At 42.0% G+C, this 26,105-nt stretch overlaps 1 protein-coding gene across 1 annotated transcript; it reads right to left on the minus strand.

Moving 5' to 3' along the window:
* Positions 1 to 1,664: 1,664 nt before the first annotated feature.
* On the minus strand, positions 1,665 to 25,629 carry GLIPR1 (GLI pathogenesis related 1; the record flags this gene model as incomplete). Its single annotated transcript, XM_084255973.1, has 6 exons — positions 1,665 to 1,795; positions 1,888 to 1,914; positions 4,744 to 4,829; positions 15,501 to 15,610; positions 24,244 to 24,483; positions 25,456 to 25,629. 6 exons carry the CDS (start codon positions 25,627 to 25,629, stop codon positions 1,665 to 1,667), a joined length of 768 nt encoding a protein of 255 aa, XP_084112099.1.
* Positions 25,630 to 26,105: the final 476 nt, after the last annotated feature.

Consider the following 26,105-nt stretch of genomic DNA (forward strand, 5'->3'; position numbering starts at 1 on the left):
AAGTTCAATGTTTGACACCAATGGTTCCAGCATCTGGTTTTAAGGAAAATAAATATTTTTCAGTGCTTTCTCTTCCTCTCTAATGACAAGCAAATGTTTAAGCTTATTACTTTTGTTATCTCATTTTAGATTTTGTAAAGATTAACTTATAAGCAAAACAAACCCCAAAACAAGACCTCTTTAAATCATATCCTTGATCACTAGAGTCTGAGAAAGTAGTAAACCAGAAAAATTTCAAATTGCGAGAGCAAGGGAAATCAGTGTAGAGGTGAGGTAGTATGCACAAAGTCAGGTAGAAGTGCTTTGCCATGGGGGGGCCCCCAGTGGCGCAGCGGCAGAGCGTTGGGCTGTGGAGCTGCCCTCCAGCCTCAGTCAGCGCCGGTTCGATCCCCGGCCACCGGGCCAGGATCCTGGCAGAAGTGCCCCGCCTGAAGCGCTTTGCCATTGGGGGCCTCCCTGGTGGCACAGCAGCTGAGCGCCGGGCTGTGAAGCAGGTCAGCCTCAGCAACGCCGGCTCGATCCCCGGCCTCCCCGGCCGCCGGGCTAGGCTCACATGGTGCACAGACCCCCTCCCCGCCCTGGTGAATTCCCCCACCCTCCCGCACCTCTGACTATACCCAGTGCCTGTATAAATAAATAAAATCTTTAAAAAACACACACCAAAAAAGTTTTGCCATTGAGTGCCAGCAGAATTTAGGATCAGGCTAAATCAAACTTATTTGACAGATTTAAAGGCAGCGGCACAAAGGAGTTGGTTACTTAACTGGAAGGTTGCAGCTGTAGCAACCAGAAAACACTTAAATTCATAGAAACATAGAAGGTAAAGATGAGTTTATCCTATAGATTAGGAAGTTGAATCGTTTTGTTATTGGGCAGGGTGAGGGGTACCCTGGAACCCCCAAACCTGCCTGCACTATATGGGTTCTGCCATCTGCCACATCAAGACAGAATATACTCTAGTGAATAAAACCTTCAATAGAAAAGACTTTTAATGCAATTAGTGTGCAATAAAGAGAACTGATAGATAAAATAGTTTTTACACGAAACACCCAGTTACCTATCCCCTTGTGGGTAAATGCTCAGCCAAACAGGGTTGGTCCAAAGCAGGGCCACTGAGGCCCATTAGTTTACCATAAGTCTAAGGCACCTTCTGGTGGGAACCCATAAGAAGGGTAGAAAGGGCTAAACAAATCTGGAAAGACGAGAGCAAAATCAAAATCCAAGTCAAGATAAAGGCTGCTATTGTAGCCTTCCCCCAGGTCTCACCCATTATGCCCCCCAAGATCCTGGCATAAGTCCATGGTCGAGAAGCAAAGGCAGCTTCTTCACATGTCTCTTTGCTCCGTGTGCCTTTTGACTTTTTTTCTTCTCCATCTCTCCTCCATCTCTTGCTTCTCCTTAGCCAAGTCTTCTCTCCTTTTTCAGGTCTTCTCTCAGACTTTTCTAGTCTTCTTCCTGCCAAGTTCTACCTTTCTTAGGGGGGGGACAGGTAACCTGGAACCTCCTTTTCCCTGGGGTTGCCCTATTACAGTTTGTTGTTTTGACTAAGTTCACTGCAACACTTTTTCCTGAAATGTTTGTTAGAAATACACCCAATTGTTGTAAAAAAAAAGAAAAGCCACATAGGAATCTTTTTTTCCTGAAATATATTAGTGCAAAAGAACTTAGTGACAGTATCTTTGTTTGATAAAAATGGTAATTATAGCACTCAATAATAGAATAGGTGGACTAAGAATGAGAAAAAGAGACAGATTCTTATTACGGGGATATAATGGCCGATCCGGAGGGTGGTAACCTGTGAAACAAAATATAATAAATATTGTTCCATATAATGCAATAACAATTCACATAGGTCTTAATGAAACAATTTAAGATTTATATACATACGTGTGACTTTGTCTCGCCTTGGGTTAGCTATAAAGTCAAAAAAGAAAGAACATTAAGAGAGTAGGTACTAATAAGGCTTTTGTTGCAATTTTTTAGAAACCAGGTCTAATTTTAACCATTTATAGTATATTTGGTTTTATTGCAGTTATTTTTTGAGAGACTAATGCAGTATTTTTTGTATTTACTATACTTTCAATTTTATCTAAAATTTTTATAAGCCACTACTATAAATGAAAAATAATTTGACATGCCATATATTTAGTAAATATAATTAAAACATTAGCATTTAAAAATAAAGAACTATTAGTAATAATATGAGTGATTTATTAAAATATTTTCCTGAAAATAAGTTCCTCCCTAGGAAGAAGAGTATTTATGATCCGTCAGAAATAAAGAGACAATGGCTTTTCATTCATCTGTGGTCATTTGGTTATCAAAGTTTTATACAGATTTTGACATGCAGAATCACTTATATGTGGAATATAAAAAACAAAGGGTCAGACAGAACAAACCCATCACAAATCCTAGCAGTCTGACTGTAGAATTGAGGCTACTAGTGGGGCAGGGGCAGGTGGAGAGCAGGGTGTAGAGGAGGCCCTATGGACTCTGGTGGAGGATTATGGGTGCCTTGGTAGTGGCACATCTGAAGAGGTATGATCCTTTATCTCTCAATCATAGTGTTGTAAAAACAATGTTATCTCATTAAAAATAAACTCTGGAAAGACAATTCCATATCTGCCATTTTCATGATATTTTATTAGTCAGACACCAGTTCTATACCAGCTGCTACTGGATTCCTGTGGTGGAATCCATCAGGGAATTACCTTTCAGAACTGGCAGCAACCCTCTCATACCTGTGACTGGGCTTCGTCTATGATGAATTACCATGAAGTTGCTGCTACTGTCTTAACTTCTTGGCAGTTTTATTCATGAAACCAACTCTAGTTATACTTGTTCTTGCATATATATTTCTAAATGTTGAATACTCAGCTATTGAAACAAATATTCATGGACTAGCTAAAATCACCTTGCATACCATTGGCATGCCTTGCACAATTTTTAAAGCCATCCTGATTTGGTCTCCATGGATGTTAAAATATCAATAGTATTTGAAAGACCACGAAGAATTTTTTTCCTTCCAATATTTGGCAAAATTTTTAGATATGCAATCTGTAAAATAAAACCACATCTTCCCTTTATCTTTTGAAGAGTTCAGGGACTTTTTATTATTGGATTACAACTGTATTTTTCTGAATTTTGTCACAAGATTACAAGCTGTAGTTCCAAAATCAAAAGCTTAAACACCAGCAATCTTCACTGTTACCACTGGTGGTGGTGGTGATACTAAATCTAAATTTTTTTAAAGGAAAGTAATTTTTTAGGAAACAAAATAATGCTTATTGCCAGCCAGACTGGGCAATTTGGATATAAAGGTGAATTAAATAGGCATAATTCCTACTTGTTTGAAATTTAAAGTCTCTTGGGGGAAGACAGTGGCAATAATAAATTGTCACAATTTTTGTCTTTGATTTTAAGTAAGCATCATGAGGATAAAGCATCGGGGCATAGAGCACATCATTTATGAGCATGCGTAAAGAAAAGAGTAAGCTCAAGATTTGGGGTTAAAGACAGGAGAAATTTGGAGATCATATTTGTTGAGTGCTACTGTATGGCAGCCCCTTGTTCTAAATACAATTTTTCACCATTAAATTACTTTAAAAATCTGTTAAGAGGTACTTTCTACATTTCATTGTTGAGGAAATAGGTTCGGAAACTTGCCCAAGGTCACAGTAGTGGAACTAGACTATGAACTCAGGTATATTCTAAATCGAAAAAGAATGCTTTATAGTGTAGCAACATGAAAGGAAGAATTTAGTTCCTATGCTGGACACCCTGGGAAGAGATTTGTTGCCTTGTGGATACAGGTTGCCAAGTTCTCTTAACAAAGCTAATGTGACTGAGATAAAGAATGGCTGAACTAGGAGAAAGATGGCTGGTTCAGAAAACTGATCCCAGAAGTGGCTTTATCTAGAGTAAAGATGAGAATTCAGTGCTTATAAATCAGGAGAGAGGGAACAAACAGTTAAATCTTCTCATTTTAGACCTGAATGGGACCTTAGAAAATTTTGTCAAAATTTATGCAGGTAAGCTCAGCCTGCTTTTATCTTCCCTATACACTAATCACCACATCCCAGTCACGGAGTTCTGAGGAATTTCAGACACAGAAGCACTATAGGAAATTGCACAATTTAATTGAGGTTTTCCTTCACACCATGGGGGAAATATGCATTAAGAAATGGGAATAGAGAGTAATGTATGAGACAGGCCCATAAACTCTTGGCTAATTAAGTATTCATATTCAAAATTACAAAGCAGAATTTTGCTAGGAAGTTGAGAAAAACATCCTTGTAAGTTATCTTTATTGTCCTGCACTTTTCCTCATTAAATGCTGCCTGCTAGTGAGTACAGTGCTGCCCTGTATTTTTTATTTCATTAAAGATGCAAACCTTGAGTGCCTTGAGCAGGCAGTATCCCAAATTTTATTTTGGATAACCTTGTTACTCAAATTTTGATCTTGTTGAAATCAGCAAATCTTGGGTCTACAGTTTTCAACACCATAGTAATTTTTTTTTTTTTTTTTTTGGTATTGATTAGAACCAGTTTAGAAAGGGCATTTGCTAAATTTATCTTAAATATATTTTCATTCCTAGGACATAAGCCATTAGCTAGGTAACTGCTTAATTCCAAGTTATGTGAAAATAGTTGATGGGGTAAAATTAATGTTTGCTTTCTTGATTCTGTACAAAGTTAACAATAGTTTTTGATCACATTGTGTTAGTTATTCCTTTTACTTACTACAGAGATTGTCCAAACACGTGTCATTTTTTCTGCAGGCACTGCAAGGGGCTCCTTTTTTATAAGGCCGAGTTGGGTAATTTCCCCTGTAAAAGAAGAATGCTATTAATTAGAAGTTTGTGGGGGGTTTTTTTGTTTGTTTGTTTGTTTTTTTGGCAATTGCAGTTTACTGCAAGTCCTTGCCTGAATCCAGAAGAAAAGCAAGACAAATAGATTCAGAGGGTTGCTAAGAGAAGTAGAGAGAAGGAAGCAGAAATAGAAGCCTGCTGATATTTGCAGAATTCATTCTGTGTGTCTCTGTTACAAGTCTGTCTTATTTCATGTCATTTAATTACAACCCTGGAGGGAATTTTTTTTTTTTTAACAGATAGGGAAACTAAGACCCTTAAGAAATTAAGTAACTTGCCAGAAATGACAGTGTACCCAGCAGAGTCAGAATGAAACCTTGATTTGGCTGTATCCAGGGTAATGCTCCCTCTGCTTGCTGTCTGGCCCAGATGGTTGCCACCATCTAAAATGCTATCTCTGAAAAACTATGAAGACCTACATTTACTCTCCTCTCCTCCATGTAGCAAGCCCCCATAGTTTGCATTGTCTAGAAGCCATTTGGTTGGGTTTAGTACCTTCCAAAAGGAAAAGAGATATGGAGGACTTTCTAAAGTGCAACTTGTGCACATAAAAGTGCACATAAAAGATGTGATATGAGCGAATTACAAAATTCTTATGCTACCATGTATACTAAGTATCCTTGAATGAAATAATCTTCACAATAGCCCTGTAAGGAAGATCCTGTTATTTATCCCCATTCTTTTTTTTATTGTTAAAGATTTATTTATGCATATAAGAGTGGGGTACAGGCCAGAGGTGTGGGGGGTAAGAGGTTTCACCAGAGACAGACTTGGGAACAGATAGGCAGATTGACCAAAGTACACTACTGAGGGGACCAGCAGGCGAGTCAGGAGAGGTCTGCTGCGCCATGTGGGTTGCTCCCTGGCCGGCCAGGGATTGAACTCATGCTGTGGTCACGGATTGCTTCATAGGTTGCGCCTTAACCCCTTGCGCCACCAGGAAGGCTCTATATATCCCCATTCTATAGCTAGAGACTGAGCCACACACAGAGTATAAGTAATTAACCAAGATTACAGATTAGAAAGGAAAGAATATCCATTTTACATTCTTGTGAATATCTTCAAAGTAGTAATGATGAGAGACTATATACGGATTTCAATTATCCTACCACTGTATATTTGGAATCATATTTGGAACTTTGTTTTAGGAAAAGAGTTCTTGACTTTTCTGTGTCACAGTAATCTTTGGTTGCCTGGTCGAACCTATGGACTTGTTCTCAATTTAGATCTTTTTAAAATGCATATAGTCAGCTGATCAACATGGCAGTGAAGAAACACTACGAGTAAGTTCTCCCATTAAAAACAACTGATAGGGAGAAAAAGTGGCAGGCCTCTGTGAGAACTGGGACATGTAAGACAAACTGGTGACCCTGGCAATCTACTCAAAGAGGAAAGTTGCAACAACAAAGGACAAGAAGAGAGGAAAGCATCAGAACCCTGCCACACTCCCCCACCCACAAAGCCCGCACACTTACATGAACAGGAAGGAGAAAAAAAAAAAAAACTAGAGACCAAGCAGGATAGTGTGCGGGAAGGAACTACTGCAGGCACCACACCCCGTGACCTGGAACTGTGGGGGAACTGCCACTGAGGTAAGCTACCAGCACAAGGTAATCACAAACCTGGCACCATCATAGGAAGTTAGGGATTCCGTGGGCCACACCTAGGCAGAATAAGGGAGAGATCTGCAAATAACCAAAGGCTAGCTGGTAAGCTTGCATGGATAAGTGCAGGCACGAAAAGAATGCATGGATCATGGCTGCTCAGGTTGCTGTGCCCACAGCCTAGGACTGTGGGGAGATGCGTGGGAGCCACCACTGAAATGAATGACCTGCGTAATCCAAAACCTGGCACCCAGGCATGGGATCAGGACACAGAAGGAGCCATATTTGCGGTCACAGAACTGGGCTATCACCCACATTCTGGATCTGAGTGCTTTGGAACTGAGAACTGGGGCACAAAATTTGGGGCATGGGATCCCTACAATAGCAGGGCTGGGGCAGACACAGCACCCAGCACTGTTGAGGCACTGCACTGCCTCTCCTCCCCTCTGTTCCTGTAGAGACCTACAGGAAAAAGCATAGTTCTGAAAGGATACTAGGAAAGGTCTCTGGTGCCACCTAGTGATCAGAACAAAATCACCAACTACCTGATAGTTGGACATCAGGGACTCCAAAATGACCCTCGGGCTCTGAAGGGGTGGGTCATGCAAACAGGGGTGAGAAGGGAAATGAGGCACAGAGCAAGACTACTGAAGGCTCCACACGTCAGCGCACATTTTGGAACTGAGGGCTGGGCACAGGATCCAGGCTGTGGGACATGCCATAACAGCGGACACCACACAGGGTGACAGCCAACATTTGGGAACTGAGCTAGGGCACAGAATTCAGGGCGTGGGGTCCGCACAGCTGCAGCATAGCACTGGGTAAGCACAGGGCAAACACAGAACCCAGCGTGAGCAATAGCCCCTGTGTTGAGGTGCTCCCCTCTTTCCCTCCATTTACCAGAGAACTACTGGGAAAAAGTGCAGGTCTGAAAATACAGGTCTCTGGTACCACCTAGTGATCAGAACAAAATCACCAACTACCTGATAGTTGGAAGGCAGGGACTCCAAGACTCCCTTCTGGAACTGAGTAAATACAGAGGGAGGGAACCCTAAAGGACAGCGCCCAGCAACATAGCCCCAGTATCACTACCATGGTGGAGTTTTGGCCTAAAAGTACTGGACTCGGTATGGTAAACAGTTTCCAACACCCCAGAAGGAGCACCCCAAAGAGATGCCTGCCAATACCAGTGGCACAACATCCCAACACATAGAACTAATTAGAAAGCGAACAGCAGGGAGAAGGAAAAATTATAAATAACCAAGGAAGCCCTCAGGGGAAGGACACACCACAAAAAGAAATTCAGCCACCAGAACTCAACAACAATGACATGGAAGAACTTCTCTGCCAGATAGAGAATTTAAAATCGTCATGATTAAAAAGCATAAAAAAGATGAAAAGAGAATGAAATGAGTAAAATAATTAATGAACTGAAGAATGAAATTGAGTCCCTAAAGAAAGAAATGAAAGAAACGCAGATCATCAAAAGATCAATGGAGCTGCTAAAGAGCTCTGGGAAAAGCAATGAAAACAGAATCGATGAAATGGAAGAATGGATCAGTACTCTTGGAGATACAGAAAAAGAACCAAAAGAGAAAAGGAGAGAGAAGTACAAATGAAGAAGAGGAGGAGAGAGACAAAGGAACCAAGAAATTATTCAAGGAGATAATTGGAGAGAACTTCCCAAACATGAAAAAGGAGATGAATATAGACACAAGAAGCAAGAACAACACCAATGAAAATAAAACTACAGCAAGACACATAATAGTGAAGCTTGCAAGAGTACAGGACAAGAGTACAAGACAAGGAAAAAGATAATGAAACTGACAAGGGGGAAGAAACAGATAACCTATAAAGGAAAACCAATCAGGCTGACATCAGATCTCTCTGAAGAAACACTATGGCAAGAAGAGAATGGAGTAACATATTCAACAAACTTTAAGACAGCAATGCCAACCAACAATACTTTATCCTGCGAAGCTCTCCTTCCTCTATGAAGAAAAAATAAGGACCTTCTCAGACGAACAGAAACTCCAGAAATTCATTACAACTAAACCTCCACTCCAAAAAATTCTACAAGTCCTAAAGCCAAAACTGACAGAGGAATGAATAAGAACAGAATAAAGCAAGGAATAAAATCACATTTTTCTCAAGAGCACACAGATCATTCTCCAGAATTGATCCTATACTGGGCCACAAGACAAACATCAACAGATACATTAGATCAAAATCATTCCAACTATCTTCCGTGATTGCAAATAAGCAAATAAGCAAAATAGAAATTTAAAAAAACAATCTAAGAGAAAAATGAAACTAAAAGTTGGTTCTTTGAAAAAATAAAAAAAATAGGCAAACCTCTAGCCAGGCTCACAAAGAAAAATAGGAGAAAACATAAATAGGATCATAAACAAAAGAGGAGAAATCATAACAGGCTCTGTTGAAATCAAAAGAATAATCAGATTACTATGAACACTTTTATGCAAACATTCAACAACCTAGAAGAGATGGACAAATTGCTAGAATGATATAATAATCTAAAGCTAGATAAAGAAGAAACAGAACACCTAAACAGACCAATTACAAGCAATGAAAATGAAGCAGTAATCAAAACCCTCCCTAAAAACAAAAGCCCAAGACCAGATGGCTTCACAAATGAATTCTACCACATGTTCAGAAATGAATTAGTGCCTATCCTACACAAACTCTCAAAAAATTGAAAAAGAAGGACTACTACCAAATACGTTCTATGAAGCCAGCATTACACTAATACCAAAACCAAACAAAGACAACACATAAAAGAGAAAATTATAGGCCAATCGCCCCACTGAACACTAATGCAAAAATCTTCAACAAAATCCTTGCCAACAGAATCTAACAATGTATCAAAGGGATGATACACCACAATCAAGTGGGAATTATCCCAGGGGGAAAAGATTAGTTCAACATATGAAAATCAATTAAAGTAAGACAACACATCAATAAAAAGAAAAATAAAAACCATATGATCATATCAATAGATCCTGAGAAAGCATTCAACAAAGCCCAATATCCATTTATGATGAAGGCCCTTGAAACTCTCAGGATAGAAGGAATATATCTTAACATGATAAAAGCCATATACAACAAACACACAGCCAATATTATTCTCATTAGTGAAAAGCTGAAGCCCTTTTCTTTAAGATCAGGAACAAGACAAGGATGTCCTCTTGCCACTGTTCTTCAATACAATACTGGAGGCCCTAGCCAGAGCAGTAAGACAAGAAAAAGACATACAAGGAGAAGAAGGGAAAGAAGTAAAACTATCACTATTTGCAGATATGATAATATACATAAAGAACCCTTAAAAACTTCACAGAAAACCTAATCAAAATAATCAACCAGTTTAGTAAAGTAGCAGCATACAAACTCAACACACAAAAATCAGTAGCCTTCCTATACACAATCAATGTGAAGAAGAAATCAAGAAAAACATCCCTTTTATAATTGAAACAAAAAAAAATCAAATACTTTGGAATAACCCTAACAAAAAAGGTGAGGGGCCTATACAAAGAAAATTATAAAATTCTGTTAAAAGTAATAGAAGAAGGCACAAAGAAATGGAAAGACATTCCGCTGCTCATGGATTGGAGGAATTAACATTATTAAAATGGCCATCCTACCAAAAACAATTTACAGAGTCAATGCTATTCTTATAAAAATCTAAGTAACATTCTTCAAAGAAATAAAATACTGATGAAATTCATATGGAACCACAAAAAAACACAAATAGCCAAAGTCCTGCTGACAAAAACAAAGGAGAATGGAGGTATCACACTTCCAAAATTCAAGCTATACTACAAAGCCAGAATAATTAAAGCAGTGTGATACTGGAAAAAAATAGACACAAAGACCAGTGGAACCAAATAGAAAGCCAAGAAATAAAGCCACACATATATGGACAACTAATCTTGGACAAAGGAGCAAAGAATATGCAATGGAACAAGTACAGTTTATTCAATAAATGGTCCTGGGAAAACTGGACTAACACATCAAAAGAATGAAACTAGACCCCTACCTCTCACCGTGCACAAAAATCAACTCAAAATGGATAAAAGATCTGGACATAAGACCTGAAACCATAAAATACAAAGAAGAAAATATAGGTAAAACCCTACATACATACATCTCAGTAACATCTTTAAAGACTCATTGCCACCTTACCCCAGTGAGAATGGCACATATCAAAAAAACTAGCAACAACAAATATTGGCAAGGGTGTGGAGAAAAAGGAACTCTCCTACATTGCTGGTGGGAGTGCAAACTGGTCCAACCACTATGGAAAGCTGTGTGGAGGTTCCTCAGTCTACTAAAAATGGAGCTACCATACCACCTGACAATTCCACTGTTAGGGATCTACCCAAAGGACACAAACAACATTGATTCAAAAGCACACCTGTACCCTTATGTTTATTGCAGCACTATTTACAATAGGCAAAACCTGGAAACAGCCCAAATGCCCAAAAATCGATCACTGGATCAAGAAGATGGGGTATATATACACAATGGAATACTATTCAGCAATCAAAAGATAAATTAATGCCATTCACAGCAACATGGATGACACTAGAAGGAATTATGCTCAGTGAAATACGTCAAAAGGAAAAAGAAAAATATTGGATGGTTTCACTTACAGGAGGAATATAGGGGGACTAAGTAAGACATTAGGGGAAAAAATAATACAGAACAAAAGAGACAATTATAAACCAGAGGTATCCTGCAGGGGAGGGAGAGTGATCAGAGGGAGGGACAGAGTAGCATAGGGGATGGTGGTGATGGTGCACGGGGATTTTGGTGGAGGGAATTCTATGGGGACTACACCTGAGCGGGGAGGCAAACATTGTTTAAAAATGAACAGTGATGTAAAATATATATGAATAGTTTTTAAAAATGCAGAGTTAAATATATAGGGTTATAAAGGAAACTGCTTACTTTGATCATTAAAATGTGATAGAAGTCTAATTTCAAAACAGTGAACAAAAACTTGGAGATCTGCAGCAACTAGAACATAAAATGAAAATATCTGACATTTGGGCCTCCCTGGTAGTGCAGGAGTTAAGGATGGCACTATCAAGCTATCCCCAGCCACTACAGCATGAGTTCAATCCTCAGCCAGGCAGGAAGCTACCCACATGGTGCAGCAGATCTCTCCTTTCTTGTCCCCTGCTCTCCTCAGCAGTGTATTTCAGTAGATCTGCCTGTTCTGCTCTCCATTCTCGTTGGTGAATCCTACCACCCCCTCACACCTCTGGCTTACACCCCAGTTCTTTATATGTATAAATAAATCTTTAAAAAAAAGAAGAAGAAAATATCTGACACTTACAGAGATCCAGGTAGTGCAAATGCAAAGTCACAGGTATTGCAATCATGAATGTGGAGTGTTTTCTTCATTTGTAATGAAATATATTCAGTATGGATTAGTAAACATCAAGATGTAACTTTAGGACCTCTCTGGTAGCACAAGGGGTTAAGACGCAAACTGTGAAGCTGTCCACAGCCACTGCAGCACGAATTCCATCCCCAGTTGGCCAGGGAGCAACCCACATGGCACAGCAGACCTCTCCTGACTCGCCTGCTGCTCCCCTCAGCAGTGTATTTCAGTCAGTCTGCCTGTTCTGTTCCCCGCTCTGTCTCTGGTGAATCCTCTCACACACCTCCCACATACACCTCTGGCCTGTACCTCAGTTCTTGCATGCTTAAATAAATCTTTTTTTAAAAAAAAGATGTAACTTTATTCATGTTCATGTGTTCCCCTCTAGCTCCAAAGTTAAGAACTTTTAAGAGACATTACTTTGGATTGTAATTTTATTGCAAAAACATCTCATTTCCAACCCAAAACATATGTTCTAATGTCATTTCACCTCAAGTTAGTTTAGATTGCTCCAGAAATTAACAGTACCTTTGTATTTTTACTGTGTAACAGGGAAAATATACCATGGAAAATTCAAAGGAATGTAGCAGAGATTCTCATAGCAATTATGATAGATGTCTGTTATTCATTAATAGATGAAAGTTAATCATTGCCATATAATTCATAATAAAAAAGCTTAATACTCATTTAGTTGTGTAAGTGCTACAGCTTGTGAGTTCTTGAGAAATGACAAATCTTGGGAGAACCATATAAATGGAAGGGTCTTTGTTTGTCTAGATGGGAGTAAAACAAGGGGTCCCAAAACATTCTGTGCAATAAAGCAGAAAGTTTTAGTGTTTTCCCCTCTGTAGGGTAAATGGTTTTCAGGCTTTTCTGCCCTCCCACCATTAGGATTGCCCTGCCTGATGGGGCCCCTGCAGTTGTTACATTGTTGTAAGCTGTGTTGTTTACTTCTGTGGGCCATGGGAGGAGTATGGAGATAGTCACCAAGAGAAGCAGAAGCAGAAGAGGCAGGAGAAAGGGGAGAAAGAAGCCAAGGGTGAAGATTTGCCCTGGGCTTTGAGGCCTGCCAGCCTCCTGGCACCCCCGGCACCCCTGCCTGCCATGTACCCCTGCCATGTACCCCATTGTTGCACTATATGTAAAAGCTCAATAAAAGCCTGAGAAAGCTACCGAAGTCTCCAGGATTCTCCTTTACCTGGTCTGCTTGAATCATGGAAAACCTGCTCTGTGGCCATCCTGCCACTACACCCTGGTTATCTGAGAGATAAAGGATTGGGGCCTAAGATTCTGGAAATGAAAACAGATCCTTTCAAGGAGAGGACAGGGGTCCCGAAGGCAGTGGTGGCCTAAGTACTTAGGTACTGCACTAGGACATAGTCAAGGTTGTCATTTCCTCTCTTCTACTAATTTACTGTTGAGGGAAGGTTTATGATACATTGTAGCTTTGCTCAGTGGGTCCCAAGGGAATGAAGAAGAAGAGCGCCACTATCTCAGATAAGGAGTTTCACAGAATGCAGATCAGAGAGATTGGAAGGAGCCGAGAGAAGGTGACAAAAATGTCCTCAAGAGTCCATGACTCCAGGGCCTCCCCTGGTGGCGAAGGCGGTTGAGCGCCGCGCCGCAAAGCTGTCCGCAGCCTTTGCAGCACCAGTTTGATCCTGGCCAGTGGGCAAGGGTCCCACGTGGCGTGGCAGACCTCTCCTGTCGCGCCTGCTGCTTCCCTCAGCAATGCTTTCAGTCCGTCTGCCTGTTCTGCTCCCTGCTCTGTCTCTGGTGAGTCCTCTCACCCTCCTGCGCATCTGGCCTGTACCCCGGCTCTTGTATGTATAAATAAATAAATAAACAAATAAATAAATAAATCTTTGGAAAAAAAGTGCATGACTCCAGAGCTTGAGTTACAGGTGACTGGGGAATTAACCACTCCACACTGCATTGTGATGAAATCTCAGAAATATTGGGGAAGATATTGTACTTAGTGAACTGAAAAGATGTAATTAGAAAAATAAGCAGGCCATATGATTCACAGAAGAGGGCTGAAAATGTTTTGTGTATGCAAGAAAAGAGAATCTTAGAAGTGTCTGTGTATCCTCCCCCTAGACCCTCTAACCCATTCTCCATTCCTCACACAGAACGACCCCCAAATTTCGAGCAAGTTTTGCCACTTCTTTGCTTAATACTTGGATGGTCTCTCCTGTGATGCGAATAAAGTTAAACTTGCCACCGACAAGGCCTGCAACATCCAAGCTCCTCCACAACCCCCGTCTCATTCCTTGACCCCAGCACCCCATCTTCTCTCCAACCCCGAATCCTTGCATAAGAGCTTTGTTGCTCTTTTCCCCATTAGAGATCAGTTCCTGAAATTCTTTACCTGTCTGGTTCCTTTTCATTCTTATTTCCTAAGTTTAAATACATCACAGGAAGCCCTTCCCTGATCATTTTATGTCAAATAAGGACTTGCCTATTCCGCTCCCCTCCCCAGAGCAGGAACTGTGTCTGAGTTGTTCTGCAAAGCTCAGTAAACACTGACATTAAATGTCTGAGGTTGCGCATTCTTTATAGAAACAATGTAACTTTGGTTATAAGTTTTTACAATTTAATATTGTTTATAACTGAAGGCAAGGAAAGTGAGTCTACACCAGAAGAATTCACATTAATACCCTGTAGGGTAAATGGTTTTCAGGCTTTCCTGCCCTCCCACCATTATGAGTGCCCTGCCTGATGGGGCTGCAGTTGTTACACTGTTGTATTGTTTACTTCTGTGGGAGGAGTATTGAGGTAGTCATCAAGAGCAGCAGAGGTAGGAGAGAGAAGGGGAGAAAGAGGCCAGAGGAACCCAGAGTGAAAACTTGCCTGCTGGCCTTTCACACCCCCCCCCCACATGTACCTGGTCACTGCTCTACATGTAACAGCTCAATAAAAGCCTAAGACAGTCACTGAAGGCTCCAAGACTCTCCCAGAAAACCTGCTCTGTGCCCATCCTGCCCCTACACACCCCATAACAAAAATAATCACCATTGGCAGGCAATGGTACAATGTTGTGGTATTATTACCATATTTAAATAATCTCTGTCCCTGAAGACATGTTAGTCTTGCTATTCTTAATATGTATTTTTGTGTGTGTATTTATGTAGTGTCTATGAAGCTTGCACATATATATAGACACAAAAACTCACCCAAAGAAAAATTTACCAGGATGGTAATGGAGTAAATCTTGAGCAGAGCAACTAAGGGTAATATTAATTCTTATACTTTGTTTTAAAGATTTTCTATAATGAAAATAAACACTTCCAAAATAATTATTTAATATTTAGAAAGACTGATTTGGGCGGGCCTCCCTGGTGGCGCAGGCAGTTGAGCACAGCACTGCGAAGCTGTCTGCAGCCTCTGCAGCACCTGTTGGATCCCCGCTGGCTTTGGAGCAACCCACATGGTGAGCAGACCTCTCCTATCTGGCTCGCTGCTCCCCTTAGCAGTGTATTTCATCCGTCTGCCTGTTCTGTTCCCCGCACTGTCTCTGGTGACTCTTCTCACCCTCCCGCACATCTGGCCTGTACACCAGCTCTTGCATAAATAAAAATAAATCTTTTTAAAAAAAAGATTGATTTGGGTACTTACGCTGGTCCGTAGTTGCATATAAAATGGGCTGCATTGGGATACTGAAAGCCAGAAACTCTAGGACAAAACTGTACTGCACAGCCAACTTTGTAACTATTTGCCCAAACAACCTGAAAGAAAGTAGAAAATAAAGATTTTTAACAAGGGGAGACAATAAAACGAACATTTGAATATGAGTAGGCCTTCATAGACATCATCATAGAGCACTTAGGATTAACTTGGAAACAAGACTAATTATTAGGGCAAGGAAGAGGGAAAGAGACTACCATAATTTTCTTAGGGAATCAGGTACACAGGCTCACCAGGCAGGGAGGCTGTCATGGAAGGAGGCAGGCATAGGTCCGCAAGGGGTTTGGGCTGGGTGGTAGGCAGGCAACGGCGCATCCCAGACCCCACAAAACTTTACATTTTCTCTGGGCTCTCTCTGGTGTTCTCTTGTGATCTTGCCTCTTCTGTAGTCACAGAAGAGACTAATCCTCTCATAGCTGTCGCTGCCACAGCTTTTAGCATAGCCCCTAGGCTCAGGTGTGCACACTTGCACATGCATGCACACCCATACTCCAGGTGTCCCCAGTCAGGCACGCATGCCCATGCCCACTCTTCTGCATCAACACCACCAAGGCCACAGGTGATAGCCCCAGAAACTAGTGGCGTATAAAGCCTAATTGGTTCATTTACCCTACACATTATAGAGCAGCAGATAGGCAATTAGAGCTGGGATCCAATGAGTGGGGGAGAGATGGAGGCAACAAGGAAGGGATTGTGGAGAAGCAGCGAGATCAGTGAATGATATGGGTCATTTTCATCTTAAATCACTTGGGTTGTTTGGAAGTGAATGATCTGCAGAGAGCAAGAGAAGAGAGGGAATTTGGGAGGTGATTTCAATGGTACATAAAGAGAGAAGAACACACTTTCCTGATGGTAGTACAGACCCTGAGAACAGATCAGGTTCATGGTTCTGCTTGGACATAATGCTGGAAGGATTTGCTTTGCTTTTGAGCATGGGGTAAGAGGGGAAAAAGTCAAGTTAGTATTTTGGGCTTGAGCAACATTTACATTAAGGGGATAGATTAGGGTAGGAGGGTCAGGTGGGAGCATGATGAGGGATTCTGCTCTGCTGAGGTTGCTGTTGAGCTGTCTAATAAACATCCACCTGAAGATGGGCTTTGCTGCTGCAATAACCTCTGCAGGTCAGAAGACAGGTGAAGGCTAGAGAGAAAAATATGGCATCACAGGGCTAGATTAGATCACTTAGTCAAAGAAAATAAAGTTAATAAGATCATGGGATGAAGAAGAAAGGATGTTCAGCCAGTTTCCCGAAAAGGGTCAGAAAGGTTTTCCCCAAGTTGCCTAGAGAAGGCTTTTTCCAATGTGTCACCTTGGTATGGGGACCCAAGGTGAATTGAATCCCAAGTTTCCTCCTCTGGGGAAACTTATTTCTTAAAGAATGCAATTACTGAGTGTAGTGGGCAACCAGGCGCTGGGCAGGCAGGGGGCGGGGACAATGGGGGAAGGTGGCACAAGGGCGGCAGGCCTCCCAGACCCCCGTAAATCCTTGTGCTCTTTTCTCTTCGGGCTCTTTGGTGTCATCTCTTGCTCCCGCCTCTCTGTAGTCACCCGTCCTCTCGTAGACTTTCTCCACCACAGCTGTCTCCCACTGACTTAGTGGTTATAGCCTCAGACCCAGGGGTGCACACTCATGCATGCCCACATCACACTCCAGGTGTCCATCAGGCACACATGCCTCACGCCCACACATCCAAGCACCTCCTGTATTCAAGGCCACAGGTGGTAGCCACAGAGGCCAGTGTCGTAAAAGCCTGACCAATTCACTTACCCTACAATCCTACCACCTGAGGGTTTTTCACTGTACAATATACCCACAAGTTTCCTTCGGTGAATGTGAACCAGCAGCCATGACCCACAAAAGTAAACGATGCAACCAAATACAACAGAATACAACCAAGTCGAGGCACTAAGGTGTTAGGGCACAAACCCAGGGGCAAAAACCCAAAATTATTAGCACCAGCAGATGATCCTTCAAGCCTGCTGCCAAAAGCAATACTCATACAAGAGGGAACCACTAGTCACTCATGGAACCTGCCTTCACAAGCCTGGAGCCTCAGGCTTCCTGGCCTTCTCCAGCTTTGGTCTCAGCCACAAGCCATACACCGTATCCACCCCTAGAAAGCACTCACACTCTAAGATTGGCAACATTCTATACTGTTAAGGGGGTAATCACTCAATTACCCCAGGATACCCCAGGGATACTCTCACTGTCACTGCAACACTTGGCCTTCATAGCCACCAATGAGACAAGCAGACTCCTGCACTAAGTTGGCTTTTTTGGTACCTCTCTTGCATGGCTTCAGAGTACTTGGCGAGGACTTCCTCAGCCAGCCTTGGGCTGCTCACACGTCTGCCCCCGACCCCTCCCTAACCTGCCCACAGGGGCCCTTGCCACTCCAGGCTGTGGCCCTGGGAGTGCCAGGCCATTGAGGCCCACAGGCCACCCCTTGGTTTTCATCTCCTGGGATGTACAAACGGTCCCTTCCACCCCCAGATCCCAGAGACATAACATCAACCTGCCAAAGTTCTCCCACCTTCTGGCAGAACCGTTAGTCCAAGTCCATCAGTTTTTAATTTCATGTCACCACTGGGGGAGCTCTGAATGCTGAACCCTGGTCCTCTTCCCCGGTAAATCTGCTGCCTCAGGGGTCATGGGCTGGTTCTCGGGGGTGTCTTTTCCTCTTCTGGATACCTTGCCCCAAAGTTCCCGGGCCTTGTCCACCTCCTGTGCGCCTGTAGCGTCTTTAGCTCTTCCTGCAGCTCCTTGACTTTGGCCACCACCTGTGACGCCATGACGCCTCCAGTGTTGTCCTCAACTCCATTTGCAGAGCTGTGAGGGAACTCTTATCCCCGAGCCCGGCCTCCCAGCAGGCACGGTGTCTATCCACTGTCTTCCCCACTGTGTGCAGAGTCCTCTCTACCTGCACCGGAGACTGTGGAGGCGCCCACAGAGAGGAGGCTGGCCGCCACACCTCAGGTCCCCCCATCCCCTGCCCGGAGGTCTTCAGAGAGCTCCATACTCATCTGTGTGGAATCAACCTGCTGACTGTGCCAGCTGTAGTGCAGGCAGGCAGAGGGGCCTGGCTCCTGACAAATCTTTATGCTTTTCTCTCTGGGCTCTCCCTGGCGTCCTCAAGTAGCCCTTCTGCCGTAGCCATTTTGTCTGAGTGACACCACCCTTCTAGCTGCAGCCTCCAGGCCCAGCTGTGGCCACTCACGCATGCCCACAGCACACTCCAGGTGGCCACCATCAGGCATGCGTGCCCCGCCCATGCCCCAAGCGCCTTCTGCATTAGCATGATCAAGGCTGCAGGTGATAGCCACAGAGGCTAGAGGTACAAAAGCCTGACTAATTTACCCTATGCTGAGATTCAGCAAAAGCTCCAAAAACAAGCTTTGTATCAAAGAAACCTGCCTTCAGGCAGGGTAATGTCAAGGCGGCAAGGTTTTGTTAGATGAAGTTCCCCTCCTCTCTCCTTGTCACCCCTGCCCTTAACTCAGAATTTATATCCTTTTCTCTGGCTGAAATCAGGACTTGCATAATTTCTCAGCCCACCCTCCTCCCCCCTCCTTCTCATTGTGAAATTTACTTTTTCCTTTGCTAACCTCTCTGATGTGGTTTTCACTATTTGTCCAATCCAAGAAGAACCAGAGGGAGGGGTTTCTTCCTTGGCACTCCACCAGCAAAGCAGATTGAAAGGAATGGTCAGTGACATGGGAGGAAAGCTATGAACAGAGACGCTTCAGAGAGGGAGCCGGGCAGAGGTGCTCCACAAGTAGCTGAATCCAGTGCTGTCACGCATTTAACACCTTTACTGGCACTTTCGCCTTGACTTTTAAACATTTTCATTCTGCACTAAAATTCTACCAATTATCCCGTTGGCCTCAGCCAAGAGTGGTCAGTGTCACAGAAGCCTAAAGAATAAATCTTTAAAATGCTAGTGTCTGGGGCCTCCCCAGTGGCGCAGCGGTTGAGCGCTGGGTTGCAAAGCTGCCCGCAGCCTCTGGCAGCGCTGGTTCGATCCCCGGCCGCCGGTCGAGGGTCCCACATGGCGCGCAGAGCTCTCCTGCCGCCCGCTGCACCCCTCAGCAGTGTACTTTGGTCCTTCTGCCTGCTCTGCTCCCGGCTCTGGCTCTGGTGAATTCTCTCACCCTCCCGCGCTTCTGACTGTACCCAGTGCTTGTATAAATAAATTAATTAATTAAAAAAAATACTGTTTAAAATGCTAGTGTCTGGTGATAAGGCAGCAGTGAAATTACATGCCTTTTTGCAATGAAATGGCACTTTAAAAGTATTATTTTTATGCAATTTATTTATTATTAATTCTTAAGCAATTTTGTGCCATCAATTGTGCCAACTATGGGAGAGTCAAAGGTAAATACGGTGGAGCCCGTGGGCTCCTTCACAAACTGTAGAGCATGGAACCCTAGCCAGGAGTTTTGGCCAAGAGAAGGGAGAGCAGAGGGCGCCGAGGAAATACCAAGAGCAGGTAGGGGAGAGGCTGGAGGCTGAGGCTGAGTAGCCCCTGCCCCCTGGGCTGAGCGGGAGTCTCCAGCAGAGGGCAGACCTGAGGCGAGGCCAGGCCAGTGTGGTTGCAGAAAAAGTATATGTTTAGTAAACCAACAGTGTCTCCAGATAGCATTTATAAAAATGCTCCCGCATTTATAAACAGAGCATACGTGTAAGTTATTATTAGTACAATCGATGACTCTATAGCACTTGTTGAACACCGGAGAGGTTCCTGACAGTGGAAGGCGTGGGCTTAGAGGGGTGAACAAGTCAGACCCGGCTCCCTGCCCCCCTAGCAGTTGAGTATGAAAGAAAGCACACTGCAGAAATCAGCGTAGGAAACCAAAAGAAAAACTTGTGGGTTTATAACTGTTTTTCTTATGGTGTTTGGGAAAACTTGAACTTTAATAACATTTCCTGTGTTAATTGTCCTATATACATAAACTTGTTAAATTAATCTGACATAAATATATGTATATACTCACACACACACAAACACACACACACACAAGCTGCTGGGAGGTGATAGTCAAGGAAGGCTGCTGCTCTTCGCATTGTCTCCCTGTTTGGGAACGTGGGGAGGCTATAGGAAGGAAACTTGCTGGTTTCCAAGAGAGCAGTGCTCTCTTTTCTCAAAGGATGGCCCCCCTCCTTGCTGCTTCAAGTGGGGTGTATCGAGGAAAATTTCCCTTGGCACAGACAATGCCAGGTAACCACGTGCTTTGTCTCGGTGTGAGAGCCTCGCTTTATGGGGGCATTTAACATTTAATCCTTGTAGTTTTACTTTCCAATCCTATTTGCATTTATTTCAAAATGTTCTTAATTTCTGTTCGCTGCATTTCAAAGGGTGATTTCAACTGGGATGCTCTCTGCAGATTTCTGTGCCCATCTCAGACCTGCTGAATGACAGTCACTGGCATTGTCAACATCTATATTTTCACAGGTGATTCAGAGGCATGCTCATAGGTGGCATGTTTTCTGTATTCCTTTTAGATCACCTTCGCTTATTTTATGATTTTGATCCTTTGGCAATTTTTTCTGTTGGGAGTTTTGTTATATCTTAAGTATACTTACTCTTTGCATCCTCCACCTCACCCCCACCCATGTCCTTAATGATTTATGCTTATCTTTTAGTCTACTTACATATTTTTAGTCTCTTTGTTCCAAGAGTGTGCAAATATTAGTTAGCATTTATTTTGTGTTTTAGTTGGTCTCTTTTTAAAAGTCAAGTTATAATTAATATAATTAACATAAAATCCATCTTTTTGCAGTGTACAGTTGTATGAATTTTGACAATGAACATAGTTGTGTAGCCACCACCATATTCAGCATCTAGAACATTTTTATCACCCCCAAAATTTCCTGTGCCCCTTTGTGATCAATCCCACCAACCCTCTTGGCAGATGACTAATTTATTTTCTGAGTCTGTAATTTTGCTTTTTCCAGAATGTCATATAATTGCAATCTGTTTAAAGGTAGCTTTTAGAAGCTGGCTTTTTTTACTTAATGTAAGAATTTGAGATTCATTTATGTTGTTTAATTCATTAGTCGTCACTCCTTTTTCTTGCTCAGAAATATTTATTGCACGGATGCTCCAAATTATCCAAGTTGGTGTCTTTTAAAAAATTTTGTGGACATTCAGGTTCTGTGTTAACTTGTGTGCTCTGGAGCTGCAAAGTCTGCATTCCTAGCATAGCTCAGCACCTCAGTATGTGACCTTGGTCTTAGCTTCCTCATCTCTTAAGTGAGGATGTCAGTACCAACCCCCATATGTTTATTTTGATGTTTAAATGTGCTAATAAGAAAGTACTTAGAACAACTTCTGGAACACAGCATACACTCAGCAAATGTTCACATTTTATTCTCCTATAATTAATTTTCTTCTCCTTTAAAATATATTTTTTAATCAGGTAGAATTCTGTTGTGTACTTTCTTTTCATCTTTCTTAATAAGGTAATAATAGGAACTACTCATTGAAAATTTACCTCATGCCAGCGCTTTACATGAAACATCATTTTAACCTCATAACAAGTCAATAAATAGTAATTGCCCACCATTTTATAGTTAAGAATTGCACCCTGATTCTATTTGATGGCAAAGTCCTGTGAGGACAGTCTACACCCTCAGGAAGTTGCTTCAGATGGCTTCCCTTTTAACAGAACCAAGAGAGAGTCCCTATACCTTTTTCACAAAAACACTGTAGTTGGAAACAGGCATATCTCTCCCTTCTAGCTAAAAAAATTTCAAAAACATGGGGGTAGGGTTCAGGTGGGGATGAAAACAAAACTAAGATTAATATTCCAGGGCCTCCCTAGTGGCACAGGTGGTTGGGTGCAGCGCTGTGAAGCAGTCTGCAGCCTCTGCAGTGCTGGTTCGATCCCCGCTGGCCTCGGAGCAACCCACATGGCGAGCAGACCTCTCCTGTCTGGCCCACTGCTCCCTTCAGCAGTGTATTTCAGTCAATCTGCCTGTTCTGTTCCCTGCTGTCTCTGGTGAATCCTCTCACCCTCCCGCACATCTGGCCTATACCCCGGTTCTTGCATAAAAAATAAAAAAAAAAAAAAGATTAATATTCCAACTACATTTTTAGAAATATCATAGTTCATTTTAACACTCTCGTACACTAATGCCAGTCAAGCAGGTTCAGTATCTTAATCTGTTGTTTCAGCAATGATTGCTAGGCAACCACAGCAAATAAGCAAGATGTGGCCAGGACAGGAAGCAGAAGACAGACTAGAAGACTGTGAAGCTGCTGCCTGGAGACTGGTTTCCATCATGGTGCCAACCTGAGTTAGGGTGAGGAAGCTAAAACCAGCTTGAGTAAAATCATTTGCTCTGAAGCTCTGAAGGTAGCTAATGAGACTAATATAGATTTGGAGATCAGAATAGCCACAGGATGGCCTGTAGAAGTTTCCATGTTGACCTATCCAGCGGAACTGGGACTACGTTTTTTGTTCTTCCTCCTTTTGTGGCTTGGCGTAGGATCTCAGCCCATCATTGAAAAGAAAAAAAAGCTATGGAAGCATCAATTATTATAATAATAATAAGCCTCTGTCTGAGAGGCTTATTTTTCTAGGGTTTATAGACCCAAAACAACTACCTCAAATTTCATACTTGTAAATCATCACTCATAATGCTCTTTGATTGTTTATAAATGGAACCAAGTCTATAGGAAGAGCACTTTTTTTTTTAATATTTAATGATGCATACAAGGACTGGGGTGTAGGCCAGAGGTTGGGAGGGGGTGGGGGGGCTTGAGAGGATTCACCAGCGACAGAGTGGGGAACAGAACAGGCAGACTGACTGAAATACACTACTGAGGGGAACACTGGGTGAGGCTGGAGAGGTCTGCTGTGCCATGTTTGTAGCTCCCTGGCTAGGGATAAAACTCGTGCTGTGGAGGCTATGGATTGCTTCATAGTGCTGTGCTTAACCCCTTGCACCACCAGGGAGGCCCGGAAGAGCGCTATTTTCACAATTGTTCCAAGTTAGTCTAGATTGGTGTGATTTACACCAATGTCCACATAGCTAAACTCTGCTAGTCCTATCTGTTCTGGTATGAGAGTCTGTTCCATTTATTTTGTTTATTTTAATCAAAGAGCCGCAACCTTAGCTTTATTAAGGACAAATAGAATCTGAAACAAATATATCATTTTTTCATGATATTTTGGAGTCTTCCAATGCAGTAGTAAACTTCCCCACATAGCAACACTATCAGGTAGAACCTGTCATCATTTCACAGAACGGGAAACACTGTTTCAGAGACTTTGATTTGACCAAGTTTGCATACTAAGTTTAACCCTTACCCTAGTGCTAATTAACATTAATCCTAAACTAATTCAAGCTTGGATTATAGCCTTAGACTTAAATTTTATCCTTACCTAACACTAGGCCTACGCCGAGACTTAATCCAAATTCTACTCTTAACCCTAAAGCTAACCTTCCCCACGCCTGAGTTCTTGGTCAAGCACTAAAGTAGGCTTAATTCAACTCTAGCCTTAATTCCAGCTCTAACAATTTATTTATTTTAAAATGTGCCTGTAACCCCTAACGTCTCATATTCACATATGCACTGGCTTACTATATATTTTCTTAACATTGGATTTCAGTTTTCTTCTCATCCTTCAAAAGATGGTTTCAAGAAGGGATAGGGCAAATACTTACCTGAGTATAATGGCCACAGACTCTGGTGCATTTTCTATCTTCGAAGTCATAGTATTCAACTTCACTGTACCAGGATGTGATGGCTGATGACACAGAAAACGCAGATAGAGACCCAGTCCAGATGTTTTCACCCAGTGGAGTGAAATTTGTATGTAGCTTCTGGGATAAACGTGGGTTATGTTTAAACAAACATTCTTTTGCCCATGTTTTTGCAATTTGAGCTAAAGCTGGGTCCCAACTCTGCAAAAATAAATATTAAATAATAAGAAGGTTAAGAATAGAAACTATTGGGGTCTCCCTGGTGGCACAAGGTGTTAAGACGCAATCTATGAAGCTATCTGCAGCCACTGCAGCATAAGTTCGATCTCTGGCCAGGGAGCTACCCACATGGTGCAGCAGACCTCTTCTGTCTCGCCTGCTGCTCCCCTCATCAGTGTATTTCAGTAGATCTGCCTGTTCTGTTCCCCACTCTGTCTCTGGTGAATCCTCTCAGCCCCACACCTCTGGCCTGTACCCCAGTTCTTCTATGCATAAATAAATAAATCTTAAAAAAAAAGTACTGACTGGCACTGGTAAGTAAGACACATGACAATTTTGTTTTATTGAATGTAGAATCAGGTGAGGGACACAGCCTTTACTTTCACTGAAGGCCTATGTAAAACTGTGTGCTGTTTGTAATATTTTTATAATTTAATAACCACAATGCCTATATTCTAAGAAGATCAGTAAGGGTAAAAACCAATTCAGAGCCACAGAGCCGAGATTCAAACTCAGGCCTAACTGAGTCAAAATCCCATCCTTAGCCTAGATGACAGGCTGTGTTCCTGAGAAAGTCAGTACTCTGCTGGTCACACACACAAAAAAATTAAGAGATAAAACAAATAAAAACTTCACAAAATAAATTTATGAGATAAAACAAATTCACAAAAAAAGTCACAAATTTTAATCTCTCTCTCTCTCACACACACACACACACATATCTATGATCAGAGGAAATGACTTGTCCAAAAACGAAAATGCACTTTTGAGCTTGCTTCTAACAAGAGTTGAGTAGACAGAGCTAAGTTGGGTATGTTTTGATCAGACTGAATTTATTACACACATTAATCACAATGAAAAAGTCATTCAAGATTATGAAGGATTTGCTTCCAAAATCAAATTACATTATAATTGTTTCGACTGACTTATCACAAATACCGATATTTGCCTTACCATGTAGAGCATATCACTGGCTATCGGATTCACCTCTGAGCGGAACTTGTTATGCATTCGAACACAGTCTTTGATAAAATCTTCATTTTCAATATCTGGCAAAGCATTTTCTTTGTGTGCATAACTGGAAGCTAAAGAAATCACCCCAAGTATCCAAACACCTGTGATGTGCATGCTCAGTCAGGCAAGGAGCTGGGAAGCTGGAATCCAGAGCCACTGTAGTTCTGAGTCTGCCTGTCCCAGTTTTGAAAGCACAGTTCACTCTGCTTTGACAAAAAGGAAGCCAGAACATGAGTACATCACAAGTTTGAACAAACGGTTTTGAACAAACCATATATGGTTTGCAGTTCATTTGTGCTCTTAACCCTATCTCTTCAGTGATTCCCAGTGACACAGTAACTATTGCAACGCAGATTTTTACAAGACTGCATCAGGCTTTCTTTAGTTGGGGGATGTTTCCCAAGGAAATTCTGGCATTTATAGAAATAACAAACGGAATGTTCACAAAGATTTCAGTGGTTAAATAAAAATGTATCTCTTAAATCTACAAATGTCTTACAAAATGCTTTTTGAAAGAATTTTTTTAGAGACATATCAGTACTCTGTGGTTAAAATGTCTGGTTAACATTAAAACTTAGGAAAAAAAACAA

Source organism: Talpa europaea, assembly GCF_964194135.1.
Source record: "Talpa europaea genome assembly, chromosome: 15".
NCBI lineage: Eukaryota > Metazoa > Chordata > Mammalia > Eulipotyphla > Talpidae > Talpa > Talpa europaea.